This window comes from Podarcis bocagei (genome assembly GCF_964188305.1).
Source record: "Podarcis bocagei genome assembly, chromosome: 7".
Classification (NCBI taxonomy): domain Eukaryota; kingdom Metazoa; phylum Chordata; class Lepidosauria; order Squamata; family Lacertidae; genus Podarcis; species Podarcis bocagei.
The window spans coordinates 16,455,542-16,475,829 of NC_138132.1; the positions used below are offsets into that span (position 1 = coordinate 16,455,542).

Sequence of the window (20,288 nt, forward strand, 5' to 3'; positions counted from 1 at the left end):
AATTAAAACAGAACATTAATATTAAAACATAATAGGACATATTAAAATAGGTGTGGGTGGGTGTAATATCTATATATACTTATACACACACACACACACACACACACACACACTAGCCATTACAGAAATAAGATGGGTCCTAAAAACATATATTTCAAGTGTCTAAGCCAAGGTAAAGAAGTTCGTCTTCAGCATTCACCCAAAGCTGTATAATGAAGGTGCTGGGCACACCTCTGTGGAGAGGCCCTTCTCCCTGGCCACAACTCCTGAGCCTGTGAGGGCAGTGGAACAACCAAGAGGGTATTTTCCGTCGATCGTAGCACCAGAGAGGGTTGGTAGAGAAAGAGACAGTCCTTCAGAATTGTGGAGTTGTGGATTTGTTTAAAGTTTTAAACACTAATGTGAGAGTGGTCCAGAAATAAACTGGTAACCAGTGCAGCTGTATAATAATAATAATAATAATAATAATAATAATAATAATAATAATAATAATAATTTATTATTTATACCCCGCCCACCTGGCTGGGTCCCCCCACCACTCTGGGAAGCTTCCAACAAAACACTAAAATACAATAACCTATTAAACATTAAAAGCTTCCCTAAACAGGGCTGCCTTTCGATGTCTTCTAAAAGTTTGGTAGTTACCGTATTTTTCGCCCTATAGAACGCACTTCTTCCCCTCCAAAAATGAAGGGGAAATCTGTGTGCGTCCTATGGGGCGAATGCAGGCTTTCGCTGAAGCTTGGAGAGCGAGAGGGGTTGGTGCGCACCGACCCCTCTCGCTCTCTAGGCTTCAGCAAGCTATCAGCAAGCCTGGGGAGCCCGCGGGAGTTTCCGCAGGGCTCCCTAGGCTGCGGATAGCAGCCTGCTGCCCGGCACATGGGGCACCCTGAAGCAGAGCGCCTCGCTGCCGGTCAGATATCCGCAGCCTGCTGCCGGCGCGCAGGGCGCCCTGAAGCAGAGTGCCTCGCCGCCGGGCAGATATCCGCAGCCTAGGGAGCCCTGCGGGATAGCAGCCTGCTGCACGGAGCGCAGGGAGCGCTGAAGCAGAGCGCCCCACGCTTCGGGCAGACATTGGGCAGCCCCACAAGCTCGGGGGACAGCGGGGAGGCCCAGCGCCGCCATCCCGCTGTTCCCCGACCTGGTTTGCATTCCCCGAGCTGATTTTGGGGGGGAAATAAAGGGTCTTTTTTTTTCTTTATTTCCCCCCACAAAAAACTAGGTGCATCTTATGGGCCGGTGCATCCTATGGGACGAAAAATACGGTATTTTTCTCTTTGACAACTGGTGGGAGGGCATTCCACACGGCGGGCGCCACTACCGAGAAGGCCCTCTGCCTGCTTCCCTGTAACTTGGCTTCTTGCAGCGAGGGAACCGCCAGAAGGCCCTCACTGCTGGACCTCAGTGTCCGGGCAGAATGATGGAGGTGGAGACGCTCCTTTACGTATACTGGACCAAGGCTGTTTAACATGTGAGGGGGTCATATAAATAAATAAATACACACACATACACACAAACACACACTTCATTTGGATTTATTTCTGATAGTACTCACAGTATGCTGGCATTTTTATCAATATATGAATATTGGCAACTCAATTTATATATATAAATTGGTGTGGGTGGGTGGGTGGGTGTGTATCCAAAAAACACTGTGTTTAACCTTCGAGAGAGCCAAACTGCATTCAGAGAAAGTGGTGAATGAACAAAAGAGAAGCATAAATGAATGCAGAGATGCTAATTTAGAGTCAGTTAAAAAACAAAAACAAAAATGAAGCATGCATTCATGTTTTATTTGCTTTATTCCTGGTTGCTATTTTCACTGAGGAAAACAAGGAAACTGGGCTCATCCACACTTGCCTGGAATGCATGGGACATAGTGGTTTTCTGCTTGCCCCACACTTTCTAGGCATGGGTCTGAGCGGTTTCACCTTTGCACTGCTGCTTTCCTCTGGAAAACCCGCTCTTTGGTGCTAAATCAGCACAAACAGCAAACCACGGGAAAACCAATTTCTTCTGATTCATTGCTGAATATTGGGTTTCCCTGGGAGGAAGCGGCAGGGCAAACAGATGTGTGGAGAGTTCCTCTATCTGGAAGGCTAAGTGTCATTAAGAAAAAGTGTTAAGCAGAGCAGGGAATGAATGCAGAGATGGTGCAAGTTTCTCGCAGGTGCCTTTTACCAGGGGATCTTCAGGAACAGGAGCCCAGAGAAGATTGGCAGGTAGAGCCCAGAGGATCGAGATCCCCTAGAAGGATCTGGGGTACACCTGGCATTTACGACAATAGTATCTTTTTCTTCCAAAATGGGAGGTATGCCTTTGTTCATTGCAGCACAGGTAGACTTGATAGTGCAGCCCTTCATAATTATGTCTCTGAATTCTCCATCTGGAAACGGAAGATGAGATGGGCTGATTATGTGGGAATGTTCAGGGTGGCAGGAGAGGATATATTGTTTATTAATATCCTTCCTAACTTGTATCAGCAAGTTCCTTTATGTAGCAGAGTTACATTCCCCCTTTTATATGCACGGCAGATAGCTGGTTGCAGGCTTGTGTGAGCCTCTCACTATTATACAATTCAATCGGTCTCAGATTGAATTGTACGTTCCTGGTAAATTCCCTTGAATCCCTCTTAAAAGAATAAAGACGCGACAGTCTTATTCAAAGGCAATAAAAGAGGTTTACTCACATCAGTTCACAGTTGGATTCCTGAAGGCAGACTAAGTTACAAATATGTACATGTGGATCTACTCCATATGGGGGAATAATCCCAGTGCTTCTGCTAGCTGAGAGCTAGCAGAGCGGTCCTAGCTAGAAGCTGGTCAAACGAAGAAGGAAGTCAAAAAGAGGGAGGTGTGCTGCGTGACTCGTTCTTTTGTTACCTGGACAGGTTAGGTCATGCCCACCTCTAGTCACATGTAAAAGGAAGGATGCTCCAGCCAGGAGGAACAGGAAGTTTCGACTGGCTGGACCAAACATTCCCTCACATGTCTTCTCTAGCATTACAAGGAATGTTGTTCTTGACTGCCTCTCATGGATCATATCCCACAGATTAGAAAGGAATTGTAATTGCCGGTAACAGCCCCTCCAAACTAGCCTGTGGTTCTTTGGATTTGACTCGGGATCTTTGGCATGCAAAGTAAAAGTTCATGCACTGAGCCATGATCCTTTCTCCAAGTGTGGGGTGATCACCTCCCTTTTCTGGTAGAAGCATCCCCTTATATTTTCTGAAATGCAGCAACACCCATTTCTTCCATGCGCCGCATCAATCCTAAACCAGTACAGCTATAAAATGCATGGGGGTTTGGGACTGAAAAGGAGCACTGCATCTTACCGGCTTTTGAGCGTGAGAGCACATCAAAGCAGAACCTCTCCGGTCCAGTACAGTTCACCATATCTGCATTGCATGTGCCAGACCAAGAGTAGCAGGAAGGACACTGCTTTCCATTGGCTTTCGGATTTATTCGTTGCGCTGAAAGCAGGGACGGGGTGGGGTAGTGGAGAAGATTCTCAGTCCGAAGGATTGGAGAAGAAAGCAACAGAGATGCTACAGCAGAAACAACCAATTTGCACAAACACACCCCACCCCAGGACTCAAGTCACTGAGAATAAATCCTACTCAGGTTTATGATGGTCATCAATTTATGAATCCAGCAACAAGTGCAATGAAATTATTAATTATTAATAAACAACAACAACAACAATAATAATATTTAAATTTCTATACCACATTTCCCACGAGCACAAGGTGGCGTGGTTCACCCACTCTTCATTTAAGCCTCACAACAACCCTGTAAAGTAGGCTAGGCTGGGAGATGGTGACTGGCCTAAGGGCACCCAGTGAGCTTCATGGCTGAGCAGGGATTTGAACCTTGGTCTCCAAGATCATAGACTCATAGAGTTGGAAGGGACCGCGAGGATCATCCAGTCCAACCCCCTGCAAAGCAGGAATCTTTTGCTCAATGTGGGGCTTGAACCCATAACCCTGTGATGGCCTGGGACTCGGGCTCAGACTCGGAACCAGGGGAGTCTCAGTCCGCACCGGATCCTTTGCCTCAGGTGGCAGCTGAACCTAGTCTGGGGCCCGATTCTGAAGAGACCCAGTCCGCACAGGTTCCCCTGCAACAAGCACCAGCTGGGCCAAGTCAGGTGCCTGAGCCTGCCCTGGCTCCAGATGCGGGGATTACCTCGTTGCCTCCAGCTGGGCAATCACTTACAGCTGCTCCACTACCAATTGGGTCAGGAGAGTCTGAGGCGGCCTCTGGGTCTAATAACCCACCGACATCTCCCAAGCTGCAGAGACTGAGGTCTGAGAGAAGGAGAGACCTGAGTACTCGCAGGAGGAGTGCTTGCCTTCGGGCGAGACAGGGAGGTGAGTCACCGGGGGATCAAGACCTGGCCCAGCACTCTAACCACTGCGCCACACTGGCTCTCAATGCGATGCAACCTTCGGATTGCAGCGTTGCCAAAAGCTATGGCAATCTGTCATGGATGCTTTAGCTGAGATTCCTGCGTTGCAGGGGGCTGGACTAGATGACCCTCAGGTCCCTTTCAACTCTAAGATTCTATGATTCTATGAAAAGGAATTAGTGGTGGTAGGACAGGGGGAAGAGAAAATATATGCACTTACAGCGTGGAGGGACTATCAATGCACAGTCCTTGCCAGTGCAACAGCTCAGACTGGTCCTTATGCTTTTCCCTTTCCCTATAGTCATGTGCTTTGGGGGATAACTGCACTTGTAAGAGGGTGCGCAGCCTTTCACTACAGTCTGAAGCACCTTGCCATCTGCAGAAGAAGGGAAGAGAAAGAGGTTCATCCAGTCACAATGAAATGAAAGCATCCACCTTATTTCACACAATATTAAGAGTGGTTGATGTGAATAGGGGTAAGGAACAAATGGCCTAGGGATGCGGGTGGCGCTGTGGGTTAAACCACAGAGCCTAGGACTTGCCGATCAGAAGGTCGGTGGTTCGAATCCCCATGACGGGGTGAACTCTCATTGCTCAATCCCTGCTCCTGCCAACCTAGCAGTTCGGAAGCACGTCAAAGTGCAAGTAGATAAATAGGTACTGCTACGGCGGGAAGGTAAACGCCGTTTTCGTGTGCTGCTCTGGTTCGCCAGAAGCGGCTTAGTCATGCTGGCCACATGACCTGGAAGCTGTATGCCGGCTCCCTCGGCCAATAAAGCGACATGAGCGCTGCAACCCCCGAGTCGGCCACGACTGGACCTAATGGTCAGGGGTCCCTTTACCTTTACCTTACAAATGGCCTTCTCTCCTCTGCTTTTAAAAACTGAGGTTTTTCTCTTCTCCCTCCTCTCCCCCTTGTGAATAAATTATATTTTTCTCTTCTTTGCAAGCCTAACCCCCCCTCCTGGCCCCCTGGAAGCCGCAAGGCTTCTCTATCTGTTGGCAGAGCTACAGGCCTTGGGACAAAGCAGAGGAATGGGAACTCTTGTGATTCAAGACAGCTTGATAAGGTGGGCAGTAGAGAATGCAACATTTATATGGGATAGTAGAATCAGCTAAAGAATGCAGACCCTCCAAGTGTCCCTATTTCCCAGGGACAGTCCCGGATTTACAGAAGCCGTCCCGGTTTCTGATTTGATCCCGGAATGTCCCGCATTTCCTTAGGACGTCCCTGTTTTCATCTGAGAAAAGGAGGGTATGAGAACGCAACTTTGATGAAAAGTTCCCCGCTGCCGTGGCATTGTTTAATGAAGATAGGAGCATGTTTCTGTAACCAATGAAAATGTACACGTGTGCAGAGGATCCCTCAAGTAATGCATATTCATAACATGTATTGTTCATGTGAAACTTTGTAGATAAAAATGAGCTTCTTGCATTTGCTTGGTGTGCAGAATCTTGGGGCGTTAACTCTCTGTGCCTCTTTCTTGCTTAAGCTTGAAATAAACCTTTTTCTATCGTTCCACCCTGACAGTGTTTTCCTCTCTTTGTGTGTGGTCCTTTCCTGGTTTGGTGGGTTTAATTGTGTGTGTCCCTTTACACTTACCTATAATACTTTCAAGAAACACAACAATGCAAGTATCTTGGCCCTCAACACAGGTCTTCTTCCTGCCCATGCAGCTGGTGCCAACATCAGTACAAGTTTCACACTCCAAAGAATTACCTGGAAGAAGGAAGAAAAGTGATCCTTTTGTAGGGGTATAAAATAGCGCTAACCCTCTTGACTTCTTTAAGCATTGCATGGTTGCTTGCCATCCCAATCTCCAAACATTGTGAGATTCCAGGGGTTCCTGGCGCTTCCCCAAGGTTCGTGTTTCCTTTGGGATGAGGGACAGTGGAGACTGTGGTGCCTTTATGGTGCAACCTTGGTTGTCAAATGGCTTGGCTCCCAAACAAATCGACTCCCGAACAAATGGACTCCCGAACACCGCAAACCTGGAAGTGTTCCAGTTTGCGAACATTTTTGGGAACCCGAACGTTCAACGCGGCTTCTGCAGCTTCAAATTGAGTGCAGGAAGCTCCTGCTGCCCATCGGAAGCCACACCTCGGTTTTCGAACAGTTCCAGGAGTCTAACGGACTCCAAGAACAGATTAAGTTCGAGAACCAAGGTACCACTGTATATGGTTTATTTACACATATATACAACGAGAGCCTGCAGTGGAGGGGTTCACAGCATTAGCACCCCAAAAGAGTCTAGCTGCAGCCTTGGATTCAAGTAGAGTCTTGCTGGCTTCCCAGCCTTCAGCTTTGCTTCCAGCCACTAGCTCACATAACTCAACTCTCAAATCTGGCCTTTGTCTTTCTAACTACACAGAGCCACTTCTTTTGTTACCTTAATGACCCATACTTAGAGGGCCTCACCAGAAAGCTAGCTCAATGATTCCAAGAATGGAATCTGTGCTGGAGCCAGGAATTAGAAGGGGGATCAGCAGGCCAGACCACTGAAGCCAGACCTTTGGCCTCCCTAGCTCAGTATTGTTTACACTGACTGACAGCAGCCCTCTCGGGATGAGTTCCCTCCCAGCTCTACTTGGGGATGCCAGGGACTGACTCTGAGACATTCTGCATGCAAAGCAGGTGCTCTGCCACCAAGTCGTGACCCTTCTTTCAAGATTTTTTGGAAACACAGACTCTAAAGAGCCTCTACTCAGGAGATTTTTAATTCTTTCCTTCCAACTCTGTGACAACAAACACCCAGCATATTATCCGTCTTGCATGCCCATCTCCAACTTGCTCCCAGCTACTTCTTACCCTTGGTCAGAAGTACGAAGAAGAGGAAAGATCTCAGGAGAGTCTGCATCCTGGTGGGACTACCACAGGGGACAAGCAATGGAGAAACTCTCTATGGTGAAACAAATTTTCTGGCACCAAGAGCCTGCAAGAGTATGCAGAGGGAAATGTCTGCGTGTCAAATGGCAACTTCCCACAGTGTGCATGTAAACATTTGACAAGGTGTAAACTGTGACTTGCTCATAATCTTCAGAAGCAGAGGGATGATACAATTCTCCTCACTTGGCAGAATGTTTACCATGTGGGTTTGTTTGTTTGTTTGTTTGTGTGTTTGTGTGTGTGTAAGATGTGGAAACTCCTAACCCTTATCCCATTCAATAACTTGGACCTCAAATATCTGAATGAACACTTGCCTTCCTATAATCCAGCCTGAGGAATAAGATCAGCGAAATATCCACTTTCTTACACGTTTGGAGGACAACTCAGTTGAGGGTCTTCTCAGTGATTGCTCCATGAATGTCAGACTCCCTTCCCACATGCTATAACCTATCCACAGATGTTTTTGTGTAGTGTGAGTAATAAATACGAATAATGCAATGATAATGATGTATATATTATATATTATATTATATTATATTATATTATATTATATTATATTATATTATATTATATTATATTAATAAATTAGAACATTTGACAGATGATGACAGCAGAGATGTTCCATGAGGAAGAAATATATTTTTATATTTCCATATGAAATTCCTGGGATGGAAGATCATCACAGCCTGCAGAACATGAGCAGCAACAGCTATAGAATCAAGAGCTGGCTTTTCTAACTGATTTAAGGGTCATTTTCAATGTGACCCATATCAAGTGTACATTCAGAAGTCCAGTTCAACCCCATTAATATATGAGTTGCTGTTGGGTTTTTTAAGAAATATATATGAAAATTTGCAATTAAATGTGTATTTTATCTCAATATTCGCAATTCTGAACCTAGCATATCAGGAAATATGCATTTTGGTACATTTTTTGAGCCGAAAACTATCACAAAACTCATAAGAAATGCAAAATCTGAAGTATACATTCTGACTGAGGTATTAATGAGAGAGGTGTGAATTACCGTACTTTTCGCTCCATAGGACGCTCCTGACCAAAAGACGCACCAAGTTTTTAGAGCAGGAAAACAAGGAAAAAAATCTGACTCAAATTTTGTACTAAACTATTTAAAACAGCAAAGTGTGTGGCTCCTGTCCACTTTGCTGCTTTAAAGCGAGCCATGGTATATAATGATGAGAATGGAAAAAGGACACATTCCATTATAATGTAGCTGTTTTCATTATCACTGGGAAGTCAGTATTGGCAGCAGTCACAAAAACTAAAATTTGAGCATTTTACTGTTACTAATCAAGAATATTAATAGTCAGGGAGAGAAACCAGGGCTGTGCAAATGAGAAGTGCTTGGGAGTATGGAGGAACAGCAAAAAGATAATAATAATAATAATAATAATAATAATAATAATAATAATAATAATAATAATAATAATTTATTATTTATACCCCGCCCATCTGGCTGGGCCTCCCCAGCCACTCTGGGCAGCTTCCAAAAGAATATTAAAATACTGTGAAGCTAAAGATCAAATGATTGTGCTCCAGTTCCTAAATCTCTGAAGTTTTCTCAAAACAGGCATGGTTGTTTTGAAAGGAAGATTCAAAATGGAGTGACTGAGCAAAGAACAGAGGAGGAAAAGAGGGCAGATAAATAGCTTCCATTCAATACCAAGAGAACACAATGTTTTTGGTTTAGTATAGGTGGACTGTACTTGTAAGAATTTGTATAATGAATTATAGAGTTGGAGTGGAATATCAGAGCCTCTTTTCAGCAGTAAAGATTAGCTACTAGGAACATGGTCCACACACACACAGGATGTCTGGTTATAGCTGTGCAGTTTAAACTGTTCCTGAGCCAGATACCTGCTCAGTTTTAGCTGAAATTACTATTACTGGTTTGTGGAGATCCTTTGCATGTATTTATGACTATTTCCCCAAAACTGCTACTTGAAGAAATCCCCAAACTTACTATTTTTAAACTTCAAATGGAGCTCAGAATCCAGTTAGGCAATCCTTTGCAGTTGAATTAGGAGGCACTGAGAGACAGCAATTTGCTGCTCCCCACCCCCCACCCTCCACCCCAGCAGCACACAGCCTTCCCTCTGCTTGCAAACCTTGCAAGGACTTCAGGGGAAAGCAAAGTCTGTAGGCAGAGCAGTGTAGCTCCCCACCCCCCACCCCCCAAAAGCACCCCAGCAGCACACAATCTTCCCTCTGCTTGCAAACCTTGTCGGGACTTCAGGGGAAAGCAAAGGCTGTAGGCAGAGCAGTGTGGCTCCTCCCCCCACCCCCAAAGAGCAGCCCAGCAGCACACAGCCTTCCCTCTGCTTGCAAACCTTGTCGGGACTTCAGGGGAAAGCAAAGGCTATAGGCAGAGCAGTGTAGTTCCCCACCCCCCACCCCCAAAAAGCACCCCAGCAGCACACAATCTTCCCTCTGCTTGCAAACCTTGCAAACCTTGTCGGGACTTCAGGGGAAAGCAAAGGCTGTAGGCAGAGCAGTGTGGCTCCTCCCCCCACCCCCAAAGAGCAGCCCGGGAGCGCACAGCCTTCCCTCTGCTTGCAAACCTTGTCGGGACTTCGGGGAAAGCAGAGGCTGCGGGCAGAGCACCGTGGCTCCTCCCCCCACCCCCAAAGAGCAGCCCAGGAGCACAGGACAACAGCGATTTGGCTCCAGGGAACACACATTCGCTCCATAAGACGCACAGACTTTCCCCCTTACTTTTTAGGAGGGAAAAAGTGCGTCCTATGGAGCGAAAAATACGGTAAGTTTGTTTGCTTTTTAAAAAAACAAAGTTCTCCATCACTAGTCCTTAAAAAACAAAACAAGGACGTTTCCATACCCTCCAAGATTTCCCCAATGAAAATAGGGACGTCCCATTCCATGATGATAATTTTAATATTTATATCTCACACATATTACTGGGTTGCCCCAGCCACTCAGAGCAGCTTCCAACATATATAAAAGCATAATAAAACATTAAACCTTTAAAAACCTTCCCTATACAGGTTTGCCATCAGACAGTAAGGAGGCAGGGCGTGTTGGATAACTCCATAACCTCCAACATTTCACTAGTGAAAATAAAGGTAAAGGGACCCCCTGACTATTAGGTCCGGTTGTGACCGACTCTGGGGTTGCAGCGCTCATCTCGCTTTATTGGCCGAGGGAGCCGGCATACAGCTTCCAGGTCATGTGGCCAGCATGACTAAGCCGCTTCTGGCGAACCAGAGCAGCACACGGAAACACCGTTTACCTTCCCGCCGTAGCAGTACCTATTTATCTACTTGCACTTTGACGTGCTTTCGAACTGCTAGGTTGGCAGGAGCAGGGACCGAGCAATGGGAGCTCACCCCGTCGCAGGGATTCGAACCGCCAACCTTCTGATCGGCAAGTCCTAGGCTCTGTGGTTTAGCCCACAGCGCCACCCGGGACATCCTAAAGAAAAGTGGGGCATTCCGGGATCAAAACAGAAACTGGGGCAGCTTCTCTAAATCCGGGACGTCCCTGGAAAATAGGGACACTTGGTGGGTATGGACAATTCAAGACAGTCCTTGGACTACCCTCATAGTAAATGTACATTATGCTCTGTGTTTTCAAGCACATCTTGGTCGGGCTGGTTGTTGTTTTAATTGCAGACAGAAATGCAAGCTTAGGGGGGAAATACAGAAATGTGCAAGATGAGATAGACTGGAGATAGGAATTTATCTATCTTTGCCCCAAGAATAGGAATGAGTTAAAGCAGTCTCCTACAGCAAGGTAGGGGGACTTCTGGCCCATGGGTCTAATGAAGTCTCCCCATTAGACTTTGCGAAGCTCATTTTAAAACATTTGCACTGCTTGCCAGTCTGTTTCTGGGCCCATTTCAAGGTGCTTATGCGCTTAAAGTCCTAATCAGCTCAGGCCCCAAATACCTGAAAGGCTTCCTCCTTCCCTCTTGACGCCCTTGGCAAGGGGGAACAAGCCTTACTGCTTGTCCCACCACCCTCAAAAGCACAGTGGCAGCAGGGGCCACACAGGAGAGGGCCTTCTTTTCACAAACCACTTTGAGATCTTTTACAACCGAGCAGTATATGCCTTTATGAAATTAATAAGAACAAACGAATGAATTCTCTGTGGCAGGCAGCCCCTGAGGCCACACCGATGCCCCGCATTTAGAGATCTAGAATACCAGTTTAAACAGTTATGGCTTCTTCCCCCAAAGGATTCTGGGAGATGGGCCTGAACTTCATAGGCACTGTCCTGACCAGGGCCGGCCCAAGGCATTTTGGTGCCTGAGGCAAACTACAAAAATGCCACCCTCTGCCCTGCAAAGGAGGAGGAGCTAGTCAAGGTCAGAAACAAGAGGGGAGCTTCAGGATCTCCTGCCCCCGTTGATCCTGCCACCCGAGGTTGATGCCACATGTTGCTTCATGGGTGGGCCGGCCCTGGTACAGGCCCATAAAAGGCATCCTTGAAGAACTAACAACCAGGACCCTAAACGGCCTCGGTCCAGTATACCTGAAGGAACGTCTCCACCCACACCGTTCTGCCCGGACGCTGAGGTCCAGCGCCGAGGGCCTTCTGGCGGTTCCCTCACTGTGAGAAGCCAAGTTACAGGGAACCAGGCAGAGGGCCTTATCGGTAGTGGCGCCCGCCCTGTGGAACACCCTTCCACCAGATGTCAAAGAGAAGAACAACTACCAGACTTTTAGAAGACATCTGAAGGCAGCCCTGTTTAGGGAAGCTTTTAATGTTTAACAGACCACTGTATTTTAATACTTTGTTAGAAGCCGCCCAGAGTGGCTTGGGAAATCCAGCCAGATGGGCAGGGTGTAAATAATAAAATTATTATTATTATTATTATTATTATTATTATTATTATTATTATTATTATTATTATTATTATAAAAACATTTTAAACTAAGTTGGTGCCAAAACAAATGCAGTGGAGATGGTTGCCTGGTGCCAACCACACTAAAACAGCAATGCACACAAGTGCAAAAACATTAAGAGAAATCAGCTGCAACCTTCCAACAGCTTGACCTCACCCACAAAGGTGCTCTCCATCGCCTCCTGTGACAGACAGAGGCCAACAATACAATACTGGCATCAGATATTGATATGTCATTGAAATAAACAGTGTACATTTTCCTTGCAAGACAGAAAAACTGGGCACAGTTTCAAGATAGTCTGTTTAAAAAATGATACCAGCTTCTGCAAGGTTTGGAACTGCCAGCATCAATGCCTTTTAAACAAACCACAACCTTGTTGGGCTTGCCTGGATGTTGGTCCTCAGGGCACGGAAGTGAGACTCTGCAAACCTCACCCGTAATGCCGGCCTAATCACTCTCGAAACTGCATCACACCAAGCATCAGACCACTGCTCCATCGAGCTCAGTACTGTCAGCACTGACCGGCAGCGGCCCTCCAGCTTTGCAGAAAGGAAGGCGTTCCCAGGATGCTGGGGATTAAATCTGGTACGGTTTGCGTGCAATGCGTGTGCTTCGCCGCTAAGCTGCAGCCTTTCCCCCCTTTTGCAGATGGTTGAAAGAAGCAGAAATACGGGAGAGGAAGAAGAAGCCAGAATCACGAAAGCAGCAGCAGCTGCAGGACTGCTTTCAGCAAGGAGGGAGGCTAAAGCCAGCTGCAGGTGCGCGCGTGTGTTTTGGGGGGCTTCTAAGTGGGGACCCCGCAAACTTTGGCACGCACTCTTTCTCCCTTTCAGTATGTCCCCCTCCCCTCCCCCGCTACAAACTCAAGGAGGGTGGGTGGCTGTTGCCACAGCTTAAAGGGATTGGAAGGTGTTTTGAGCTCGCCTTCAGTTCCCTGCAAAGCGGCTGGAGTCTTCCTCGAGAGTAGGCATCCGCTTTGGTGCCGTTCCTCCCGGGGGAGCCCCGCGCTGCCCCTGCTTCTAGTCCGCGCCATGTCGCAGAGGGAGCCCAGGTTCGCCCGCCTTCGAAAGCCGCCTCTCCCTCCTCCCCGTCCTCGTCCTCCTTCGCCGCCCACTTTCCCGTCATGCTCGTCCCCTCTGACCTCCGGCTTTCGGCGCCACGCCACGAAAATGGCGGCGGGAGCAGCGGCCTCGGCGGTGCCATCCAGGGCGGCGGCTGTTCCTGCCGAATGGATCAAGAACTGGGACAAATCGGGCAAGACCGAATTCTTGCAGCGTTGTCGTAATCTGTCTGAAAATGTCACTTTCAGAGGTATCCAGCAGGCTTTATACGAGCTTGCATCCCATGTTGTCAAGGGAAACCTAAAGCATGACCAAGCATCCAGTGTTTTGAAGGATGTAATAGAATTGCGGGAAGACATGCCCTCCATCCTGGCAGATGTCTTTTGCATTTTGGATATTGAAACTAGTTGCTTAGAAGAAAAAAGCAAGAGGGATCAGTTCATGCAGTTGGTGTCAGCATGTTTGTACTTGGTTTCAGATACTATACTAAAAGAACGTCTGGACCCAGAAACATTAGAATCATTAGGGCTGATCAAGCAGTCTCAGCAGTTTAATCAGAAATCTGTGAAAATCAAGACAAAACTTTTCTATAAGCAACAGAAATTCAATTTATTAAGAGAAGAGAATGAAGGTTATGCAAAACTGATTGCTGAACTGGGCCAAGATTTATCTGGCAATATCACTAGTGAGCTGATCTTAGAAAATATCAAATCTTTAATAGGGTGTTTCAACCTTGATCCCAATAGAGTGTTGGATATTATTTTAGAAGTCTATGAATGCAGGCCAGAGTATGATGAATTCTTTGTACCTTTGATAGAATCTTACATGTACATGTGTGAACCTCAAACACTCTGCCATATCCTTGGATTCAAATTCAAGTGTTATCAGGAGCCAAATGGAGAGACACCTGTTTCTTTGTATAGAGTTGCTGCAGTACTTTTGCAAAGCAATCTGATAGATTTGGAAGACCTTTATGTACATCTCCTTCCAGCAGACAACACTATTATTGAAGAACATAAACAAGAAATTGGAGAAGCCAAACTAGTTGTGAGGAAGCTTACAGTTGTTGTATTATCTTCTGAAAAGACTGAAGAGAAAGATAAGGAAAAGGAAGAGGAGAAAACAGAAAAACCACCTGATAACCAGAAACTGGGCTTATTAGAAGCAATGTTAAAAATTGGTGACTGGCAACATGCACAAAACATTATGGACCAGATGCCTCCATTTTATGCAACTTCACACAAACCTATTGCTGTTGCTCTTTGTCACCTTCTTCATGTGATGATTGAACCTCTCTACCGAAGAGTTGGAGTACCCAAAGGTGCCAAAGGGACACCAATTTTTCCTTTGCAAAACAAGAGAGCACCCAAGCAAGTAGAAAGTTTTGAAGAGTTAAGCAAGGAAGTGATCAACATGCTTTGTTACCTTGGCCCCCATCTCTCTCATGACCCCATATTGTTTTCAAAAGTAGTGCGTCTTGGAAAAGCATTTATGAAAGAGCACCAAGCAGATGCAGGCAAGCAAAAGGATAAAGAGAAAATGGACTTATTATTCAGCTGTTTGCTGAGTATTACCGACCAGGTTTTGCTTCCTTCTCTTTCTTTGATGGATTGTAATGCATGCATCTCTGAGGAACTCTGGGGGATGTTTAAAACATTTCCATACCAGTATCGGTATCGCCTCTATGGACAGTGGAAGAATGAAACATACAATAGTCACCCACTGCTGGTGAGAGTTAAAGCTCAGACAATTGACCGAGCCAAACACATTATGAAGCGTTTAACCAAGGAAAACGTAAAGCCATCTGGAAGACAAATAGGAAAACTGAGCCACAGCAACCCAACCATTTTATTTGATTATATTTTGTCTCAGATACAGAAGTATGATAATTTAATCACCCCAGTTGTCGACTCATTGAAATACCTCACTTCATTGAACTATGATGTCTTGGCATATTGCATAATTGAAGCACTGGCTAATCCTGAGAAGGAGAGGATGAAACACGATGACACCACAATCTCCAGTTGGCTTCAAAGTTTAGCTAGCTTCTCTGGTGCTGTTTTTCGAAAATACCCTATAGAACTAGCTGGTCTACTTCAGTATGTGGCAAACCAGCTAAAGGCTGGAAAAAGCTTTGACCTGCTTATTTTGAAAGAGGTGGTACAAAAAATGGCTGGAATAGAAATCACTGAAGAGATGACAATGGACCAGCTAGAGGCCATGACTGGGGGAGAGCAGCTGAAAGCAGAGGGTGGATATTTTGGGCAGATCAGAAACACTAAGAAATCTTCTCAGAGATTAAAAGATGCACTTTTGGACCACGATCTTGCCCTTCCACTGTGCCTTCTCATGGCTCAACAGAGAAACGGAGTGATATTTCAAGAAGGAGGGGAGAAACATTTGAAGCTGGTGGGAAAGCTCTATGATCAGTGCCATGATACTCTGGTACAGTTCGGTGGATTTTTGGCGTCCAATTTAAGCACAGATGATTATATTAAGCGAGTGCCTTCTATTGACGTTCTCTGTAATGAGTTCCACACCCCTCACGATGCTGCATTTTTCCTTTCACGACCTATGTATGCACATCACATTTCATCAAAATATGATGAATTGAAAAAGGCTGAGAAAGGGAACAAACAGCAGCAGAAAGTTCACAAATACATTACAGCGTGTGAGCTTGTGATGGCCCCTGTTCATGACTCGGTGATCTCCTTGCACATCCCAAAGGTCTGGGATGATATCAGTCCACAGTTCTATGCTACATTCTGGTCACTGACAATGTATGACCTTGCTGTGCCACATAGCAGCTACGAACGGGAAGTCAACAAACTCAAAGTCCAGATGAAAGCTATTGATGACAACCCGGAAATGCCTCTGAACAAAAAGAAAAAAGAAAAAGAGCGCTGTACAGTTCTTCAGGACAAGCTTCTTGAAGAGGAAAAGAAACAGTTAGATCACGTGCAAAGAGTGCTGCAGAGACTGAAGCTGGAAAAGGATAATTGGCTTCTTGCAAAGTCCACCAAAAATGAGACTATAACAAAATTTCTGCAGTTGTGTATATTTCCTCGGTGTATCTTTTCTGCCATTGATGCTGTTTACTGTGCTCGCTTTGTGGAACTGGTGCATCAACAGAAAACACCAAACTTTTCAACACTTCTTTGTTATGACAGAGTATTCTCTGATATAATCTATACTGTAGCCAGCTGTACTGAAAATGAAGCTAGTCGATATGGCAGGTTTCTCTGCTGCATGCTTGCTACTGTAACTCGGTGGCATAGTGATAGAGCCATATATGAAAAGGTGTGTGGCAACTATCCCGGCTTCCTCACCATATTACGGGCAACTGGTTTTGATGGTGGGAACAAAGCTGACCAGTTAGATTATGAAAATTTTCGGCATGTGGTACACAAGTGGCATTATAAGTTAACCAAGGCATCTGTACACTGCCTGGAAACCGGTGAATATGCACACATCAGAAATATCCTGATAGTGCTGATCAAAATCCTGCCATGGTACCCCAAAGTTTTGAACTTGGGCCAGGCTTTGGAGAGAAGAGTCCATAAGATCTGCCAAGAGGAGAAAGAGAAGAGACCTGACCTATATGCATTAGCGATGGGCTATTCTGGACAGTTGAAAAATAGAAAGCATTGCATGATCCCTGAAAATGATTTCCACCACAAAGACCCACCCACCAAGAATGCAGTACCTACAACAGTGCAAAATGGGCCCGGGGGAGCTGGGCTTACTTCTTCACTTGCAGTAAATGCAGCTAAACTGGAAGAAAGCACAGCTGAGGAGACTGAGAAATTATTAAAGGAGAAATCTCAGGGTGCTGTTAAAGTGATTAATAAAGCTGCCAGTGCAACACCAAAGCTGACCCCAAGCAATGGTAGCAATGCTTTCAACAGCAAAGTTATAAAAGAAAAAGAAGAGAAAGAGAAATGTGGGAAGGAAAAAGAGAAGGAGAAAAAAGAGAAAACTCCAGCTGCCACTCCTGAGGCCAAAACACTTGGGAAGGATGGGAAAGATAAACCAAAGGAAGAAAGGGTGAACAAAGAAGACAAAGCAAGAGATAGCAAGGAAAAGACACCTAAGTCTGATAAAGAGAAGGAAAAGAACAAGAGAGAAGAGAAGTCGTTAAAGGATGAAAAATCCAAGATCATTGTGACCAATGCTGAGTCAAAGTCAGCTGCGGAAAAGGAGAAAGAGAAGGAGCCGTCCAGAGAGAGAGAAGTAACCAAGGATGTGAAATCCAAGGAAAACACTAGAGGAGGAAGAGAGAAGGCTCCAGTAGTTGGGTCCTTGAAGTCACCTGTTCCCCGATCAGAAGCATCGGAGTGTGAAAGGGAACAAAAACGTCGTAAAGTTGATACCCATTCTATTCCATCACATTCCTCAACGGTAAAGGACAACCTCAGCGAACTCAAGGACTCTTCAGCAAAGCACTGCATTAACCACTCAACTCCAACACTGTCCATGAGTAAAGAGAGAGAAGTGGACAAGAAAGATTTGGACAAGTCGAGGGAAAGCTCCAGAGAGAGAGAGAAGAAAGATGAAAAGGAAAGGAAAGATCGAAAAAGGGATCATTCAAATAGTGATCGGGAAGTGACTCAGGATTCAACCAAACGTCGCAAAGAGGAAAATGGAACAACTGGTTCTTCCAAACATAGTAAGAGTGAAAGCTCCGCTGATTCTCCTCGCTCCAATGAGAAGGAAAAGGACAAAAGCAAATCAAAATCTTCAGGCAAAGAGAAAGGAGACTCGGTAAAAGTTGAAAAGATGGAGAAAAGCTCTGGTAGCAAAAAGGAGCCCAGACATGATAAGGAGAAAACAGAGAAAAAAGAGAAACGGGACAGTACTGGAGGAAAAGAAGAAAAGAAACACTTATCAGAGTTGCTGCCAAGTATTCTCTTAAAATGAGAAGATACTGAGGTGTGACCATATATGTATTTCCTGGAATATACATTGCACAGAAGATTGCGAATGAAGAGGACCCATCTGCAGCTCCTTAAGTTATTCAGTCCTCTGCTTTATTTCCCTCTCATTGCTGAAGATTTGATTGTTGAGTTGTACATTACTGCATTTTTGTTGTTTAGCTTCTTAAACATTTATTTTCAGTACCTGGCTGAAAGTGTTACACGTTCCATATTTTAGCACATTGTGCTGCAAATTGTTGCCATCGTGCAAATGAACTTTATACGTGGACAGAGTTCCACATTAGGTTACCCAAATACTGCCTGATTTCAGCAATCCTTTTCAGATGGAATTGAAACATTTGCTGTGTTTGAAAACACAACAAATAAACAGTTGTTGAACCTTTGGAATTTACCTCATTTAAAATACAGTTTTTATTTATTGTTTCTAATATCAATAACTAAAACGGAGTGGGAGCATTGTTTCTGTGCCGTGCATAAGAATGACTTGTATATTATGTGCACAGCATATCACCAGTTAAAATAGAATCAAGAGCTGGCTTTTCTAACTGATTTAAGGGTCATTTTCAATGGGACCCATATCAAGTATGCATTAAGAAGTCCATTTTCAACCCCATTAATATATGAGTTGCTGTTGGGTTTTTTTTTAAAAGAAAATTTGCAATTAAATGTGTATTTTATCTCAGTATTTGCAATTCTGAACCTATCATATCAGGAAATATGCATTTTAGTGTATTTTTTGAGTTGCAAACTCACAAAACTCATAAGAACTGCAAAAATTGAAGTATACATTCTGACTGAGGTATTAGTGAGAGGTGTGAATTAAGTTTGCTTGCTTTTAAAAAAAGCAAAGTTCTCCATCGCTAGTTCTTAAAAAAACAAAACAGGGACGTTTCCATGCCCTCCAACATTTCATCAGTGAAAATAGGGACATCCTAAAGAAAATAAGGACATTCCGGGATCAAAACAGAAACTGGGGCAGCTTCTCTAAATCCGGGACGTCCCTGGAAAATAGGGACACTTAGAGGGCCTGGACAATTCAAGACAGTCCTTGGACTACCCTCATAGTAAATGTACATTATGCTCTGTGTTTTCAAGCACATCTAGGTCGGGCTGGTTGTTATTTTAATTGCAGGCAGAAATGCAAGCTTAGGGGGGAAATACAGAAATGTGCAAGATGAGATGGACTGGAGATAGGAATTTATCTATCTTTGCCCCAAGAATAGGAATGAGTTAAAGCAGTCTCCTACAGCAAGGTAGGGGGACTTCTGGCCCATGGGTCTAATGAAGTCTCCCCATTAGACTTTGCGAGGCTCATTTTAAAACATCTGCACTGTTTGCCAGTCTGTTTCTGGGCCCATTTCAAGGTGCTCATGCGCTTAAAGTCCTAATCAGCTCAGGCCCTAAATACCTGAAAGGCTTCCTCCTTCTCTATTGATGCCCTTGGCAAGGGGGAACAAGCCCTACTGCTTGTCCCACCACCCTCAAAAGCACAGTGGCCGCAGCAGCCACATGGGAGAGGGCCTTCTTTTTACAAACCGCTTTGAGATCTTTTACAACCGAGCAGTGTATGCCTTTATGAAATTAATAAGAAGAACGAATGAATGAATTCTGGGCGGCAGGCAGCCCCTAAGGCCACGCCGACGCGCCACATTTAGAGATCTAGAATACCAGTTTAAACTGTTATGGCTTCTCCCAAAGGATTCTGGGAGATGGGCCTGAACTTCATAGGCACTGTCCTGACCAGGGCCGGCCCAAGGCATTTTGGCACCTGAGGCGAACTACAAAAATGCTGCCCTGCGGAGAAGAAAGAGCTAGTGAAGATCAAGAACAAGAGGGGAGCCACACGTTGCCTCATGGGTGGGCCGGCCCTGGTACAGGCCCATAAAAGGCATCCTTGAAGCTCCACCAACCAGGGCCTATATGGAGGGATGCCCTGGGATTTTCGGATGAAGGGTGGCATACAAATTTAATAAGAATACTAAAAAGACACGGAGGTGCAAGAAGTGCATGAGCGGAAGAGAGCCTCTAAGGTTCTTTTCACATTCAGGTGACAGTACCAATATTATCACAACAGGCCCCATCATGAGCCATGACCATGTGTGTTACCTAA

The 20,288-nt window shown here is 45.3% G+C and overlaps 1 protein-coding gene and 1 pseudogene across 9 annotated transcripts; one reads left to right on the top strand and one right to left on the bottom strand.

Moving 5' to 3' along the window:
• Nucleotides 1-1,783: 1,783 nt before the first annotated feature.
• LOC308590136 (phospholipase A2 inhibitor NAI-like) lies at nucleotides 1,784-19,814 on the bottom strand. 8 transcript variants are annotated; one of them, XM_081199864.1, is made up of 6 exons: nucleotides 19,587-19,814; nucleotides 7,220-7,343; nucleotides 6,014-6,130; nucleotides 4,631-4,786; nucleotides 3,335-3,547; nucleotides 1,784-2,386 (listed from the first exon to the last, which is right to left on the bottom strand). In XM_081199864.1, the coding sequence occupies exons 2-6, from the start codon at nucleotides 7,266-7,268 to the stop codon at nucleotides 2,178-2,180; spliced, it is 744 nt and encodes a 247-aa protein (XP_081055990.1). In that variant the 5' UTR covers nucleotides 7,269-7,343; nucleotides 19,587-19,814; the 3' UTR covers nucleotides 1,784-2,177. The 8 variants fall into 8 exon arrangements, with proteins under 8 accessions (XP_081055990.1, XP_081055989.1, XP_081055994.1 ...); XM_081199863.1 differs by lacking the exon at nucleotides 19,587-19,814 and adding an exon at nucleotides 13,322-13,425; XM_081199868.1 differs by lacking the exon at nucleotides 19,587-19,814 and adding an exon at nucleotides 13,105-13,240 and having other exon boundaries at nucleotides 3,335-3,472.
• On the top strand, nucleotides 13,212-18,569 carry LOC308590094 (THO complex subunit 2 pseudogene; annotated as a pseudogene). The gene has a single exon. The product of its transcript is annotated as a THO complex subunit 2 pseudogene (transcript).
• Nucleotides 19,815-20,288: the final 474 nt, after the last annotated feature.

Coding starts and splice junctions, on each gene's coding strand:
- LOC308590136 (XM_081199864.1), bottom strand. CDS start 7,268: ATGCAGACTCTCCTGAGATCTTTCCTCTTCTTCGTACTTCTGACCAAG. Junction 6,131..7,219: donor CTTCGTACTTCTGACCAAGG/GTAAGAAGTAGC, acceptor TCCTTCTTCCAG/GTAATTCTTTGGAGTGTGAA. Junction 3,548..4,630: donor ATTGATAGTCCCTCCACGCT/GTAAGTGCATAT, acceptor TTTCTGCTGTAG/CATCTCTGTTGCTTTCTTCT.